Source organism: Octopus bimaculoides, chromosome 17 (assembly GCF_001194135.2).
Source record: "Octopus bimaculoides isolate UCB-OBI-ISO-001 chromosome 17, ASM119413v2, whole genome shotgun sequence".
Classification (NCBI taxonomy): Eukaryota; Metazoa; Mollusca; class Cephalopoda; order Octopoda; family Octopodidae; genus Octopus; species Octopus bimaculoides.
Window position 1 is genome coordinate 6968620 of NC_068997.1, and position 4631 is coordinate 6973250.

At 33.1% G+C, this 4631-nt stretch overlaps 1 protein-coding gene across 7 annotated transcripts in view; it reads right to left on the reverse strand.

The window, feature by feature from the left end:
• LOC106872491 (PP2C-like domain-containing protein CG9801) overlaps window positions 1-4631 on the reverse strand; it is a 107074-nt gene that overhangs the window by 6294 nt on the left and 96149 nt on the right. For 5 of the 7 annotated variants that reach the window (XM_052974000.1, XM_014919506.2, XM_052973997.1 and 2 more), the window contains one exon: window positions 2688-2723. The exons of the other annotated variants lie outside the window; for them this stretch is intronic. In XM_052974000.1, coding sequence (XP_052829960.1) covers window positions 2688-2723 — 36 coding nt within the window. The remainder of the gene's footprint in view (window positions 1-2687; window positions 2724-4631) is intronic. 7 annotated transcript variants of the gene reach the window in all.

Sequence of the window (4631 nt, forward strand, 5' to 3'; positions counted from 1 at the left end):
GCCCTTCTTAATGTCAACCACTCCGAGAGTGTAGTGCGTGCTTTTTAGGTGCCACCGGCACAAGGGCCAGTATGTGACAGGTACTTATTTTATCAGTCAGGGAAGGATAAAAAGTACAATTTACTTTGGTTGTATTTGAATTTAGAAAGTAAAATGCTGTAACTAAACATTGCTTTCAAATTTTGACACAAGCCCAGCAATTTTTTTTTTTTTTTGTGGGGAGGGATAAAGTCGATTACATCATTTCCAATATTCAACTGGTACTTATTTTATCAACCCCAAAAGGATGAAAGGCAAAGTCAACCACAGCAAAGCTTAGAACGTGAAGGTAGACAAAACGCCACTGAGCATTTTTCCCAGCATTACCGTTATTGTAACTCTTGGCTCTATTTATTCTACAGATCCACTGATCTGATAAAAACAATATTGAATAACATCAATAGTATTTAGGCTTTTGCATGCATAAATATAATTTAGAATTTTTTAATATTTTACTCATGTCTAAACTCAGTGATTAGTGTTCCAGTTTACTTTGGAAATATGTTGGTTTGCTGCCAGCTGTGAAACCTCTAAATATTTAATTTTCTCTTAAATAGATTTTAGAATGGTTAAAATATGTTCCTACTAGTTCGGTTAAACTTCAGACTCTTCTATTATAAATGTCCTATAAATTCCACACAGCCTTAGTTTTGTTGTCTCAATTTATTTAACACACATACATATATATATATATATACATACAAACTAGGCTTACAAAGAAGAAGTTCTGGGATTGATTTGTTTGACTAAAGGCAGTGCTCCAACATGGCCGCAGTCAAATGACTGAAACAAATAAAAGAATATAATATATATATATATATATATATATATATATATAGATAGATAGATAGATAGATGTATACAAATCCTTAGGCTGGATTTGAATAAGAAGATGGCAATATAATTAACAATAATGAAAGTCTACCTGCATTTAAAATAAAGTTTTGCCAAGAATAGGAAACCCATAAACAATCAGAGACTCAACTGTACAAAAGATTGTCTAAAACATGAAAGATAGGTTTAATAACCCAGAAAAATGCTATTATTGAGAATTGTTATGGTAACACCAGCAATATTTAAGAAATGGGCAATGAATGATTTAATGAGATAAAAATGCTTATGTTTTAGTAATTATTCATCTGTTTATTAAACTAGGAACATGGTAAATAGAAGAACTAATTTCTTTAATCTTCGGCTGTCTGAGAAGTTGGTCGTTTTCCAAATTTTCTTTTAACCCATTTAAACTGTTAATAATACATTTATTAAAAGTACAGAAACATACATTAAACTTTGTATAAAAACTGAAGTAGCTGACCAAGACAATCAGCTTATTAGAAAAAAGATGAGTAGCTTATTTCTTAACTCTGGTGCTACTAATGCAGTGACCTGTTCAATTAATTCTCAATGTTTATGTCTACCTAGTGATTGAATATTTTAAGAAGTGCAGCTTTCTACCAAAAGAAATTGTACAAAGACTATGTTTTCATTAGAGCATTCAATTCAACTCCTCTCATAGCCACACTAGAAGAGAAATGGGTTTTACCAAGTAAATTCTTTTCCAGGTTTGCAGGAAACCATTTTGCCATGATTACATGAGAATTAATTCATTGAGATAGATTTCCTACAGCTGGATGCCCTTGCTGTTGCCAACGCTCAACTGTTTCCCCGCAAGTCCTGTGAACATTAACAGTACAATGGCCAGACATGTTTGCACAGAAGATGGCAAACAATTACATTGCTTGCATGATGCTGGCATTTGGTGACAACTATCACATAATTTTAGAACAAAAAGAAACACCCACACACACGTAGGTTGGGTTTCTCCCAAATCTGCAGGACCAAAATGCTGCACAGTGGAACTAAACTCAAAACCATTGGGCTGGGAGGAAAATGTCTTCACCACACAACCATGCTTTTGCCTATTGTGTTTCCTTCTTGCAAACTTTATGAATCTGTGCCAATGTATCATTTGACAATTAGGTGAACGTCTTTCCTACAACTAATTAGCAGTATTGATATCCTTATAATTACTAATTATACCACCACTGTTACACACACACACACAAAAAAGGTTGTTTTTTTTCTTTTTAGTTTTTGTGGTGGAAATGTTGGTGCAGATTGTATTACTTCAAGTGTGATGTGTTGGTGTTCATGGTATTACTGCAACCATGCATATTAGTGATGCACAAACTTTCTCAGAATGGCATCCGTAAAATGCCTCGACAAAACTTCATGAAATGCAAAATATGAATAACTCTTATGTCACACTGTGAGACATTAAACTTGTCAGTCCACCAAAATCTTGGTGTGGAAACTAGGAGACCATCTCAATCCTACTGAACATCACTAATGTAGAATATATTATAGTGCTGGGATGTTGTTCTAGACTATTCTGATTACAGATACTTAATATAGTGCAATGTATTCTTCAAATATAGAATTATGGTGTAGAATGAATTACTACAGCAATAGAGCGTTGGTCAAGATTGTATTATCATAGTGAAGGAAAAGTTAATCGAGGCTGAATTATCGTAGCAATAGAAAAGTTAATTGAGACTATTATTGTAGCAAAGGAAAAGTTGAGACTGTATTATTGTAGCAAGAGCAGAGTGAATCTACATTGTATTACTGCTGTGTTGGTAACTTACACGTAAAAGGCTTTTCACTGTTGATTTGACTTTTTTCTGGAATCAAAAAAATTAATAATACTCAATAATCCTCTACAATAAGAGATTAAAAAGAGAAGTTTGTGTGGTCATCCTTGATTTGTGAGGAAGGCTAAAGCCATGTTTCAATCAATGCAAAATATAGATTTGAATCATTCCACATTGGAAGTAAAATAAAGGTAAAAAAATGTTTTTAGTGGATGCAAATGGTTTTGCTATAAATATCTATTTTACTTTTGTTAGTAATATTAAGGTTGTTTTTTTGTTTTTTTTCTATCATTTATTTGGTAATGAAACAAATATAAATTTTTAATACTAACCAACCTAAAACCAGTTCTATTTCTATGATAAAAAACTGTCTATTTTAAAGAAGTCATATTTAGATTTAAACTTTACATCAATTTTATTTATTGGACATAGATTTGATTGAGTCATATAGAAATCTGCAGAGTATGTGTTCCATGTCTCTGTGCTTGGAGTTCAAATCCAGCCTCAGACAACTTTGTCTTTCATCCTTTCAGAGTTGTTAATTAAAGAACCAATTCTGAGTGCTGGGTTAGCAAGAGGATGCCTTGCAACAGTTGTTTTTGATCTATGCATTCTGAGTTCAAATCCTATCTTCTGTCAACAGAAAAAGGAATCCTTTGGGACCCAGTTAAAATGGTTCTCAGGCTTGGGTATTACAGCAAGTGTCCAAGCATAGAAGCTGGTCACTCTCAATGACAGCATGCCAGCTTCAGGAAAGAATTCAAAGAGATTTCAAGAACCATACATGAAAAAAACAACAAATGATTTGTGTTCCAAACATCAGCTTCAAAATGAAGGAATTATTTCCAAATTCTTAATAAGTTTCCAAATTAATTGAAGCACATATGCAGGGTATGTCATTAGAAAAATGGTCACAAACATTTCATTCCATTTAATTATTCTCCTAATCTGGTTTTCAAACTGGAATACATGTTATGGCCTATCCTTATTTAAACCCAATTAAAATTTTCTGGCAGTTTTACAGGTTCAGTTCTTCTAATTACTCACCTGTACCCTCCTCCTCCTCCTCTTCCCAAGTAATTACCTTAATTTTTGGTAACTAAAGGTTACTAGCTTTGATCAAGCAAGCCTATGATCAAAAGCCTCTCACCTTAATTTGTATTTAGAGCCACATTATATAGTGCTTGCTTCCTTCAAAACAGTTGGAAGAGAGAAAGATTTGGTTGCTATTACTAGCAGGTTAAGTAACAACATTAAAGCTTTCTCGTTGTTGCCAGAGATGGGTAAATTTCTGATACTAGCGCTTTAAGAAGCAGTCATCAAACTTTTCAGGATTCTTAGCTTAAGAGTACAGGATTGGAACCTTGGTGTAACAACAAGGGCGAGATGGATTTCTGTGACTTCCTACAATGAGCATTTCATTGTGTGATCGACCAAGCTTCTTGCTGTTTGAATTAACATGGAAGTGGCTGAGTATTCCACAGACAGATGTACTTTTAACATAGCTGTCAAGTAGCATCGTCATGACAGTGTGACAAAGCTGCACCTTTCAATCTGACAGGTTTCCATGCAGTTTCCTTCTTCTTAATTTCACTCACAACTATTGAAATATAAATATTCAAAGTATAGTTTAAAGAGGAAAATGTGGACAACTAAATTAATAGAATATTGGAAAACCTTATAAAAAGTTATTTATTTTTTGGTAAGCAAAAACATTGTTGGATCTGGGTTTCCAGTCATTGGATCTGTGGATTGTAGCTGGAAACAATGACAAGGTTTTTTTTAAAATTCATTAAACAAGTGACATTTCGAATTTTTGGATTTAAAAACACTTAGTTTTATTTTCTCAAGAATGTTTACCTTTTTCATTGAGATATATATCAGCAAAAGACACACACACGTGTGCGTGTGTGTGTATATATATATATATATATATAT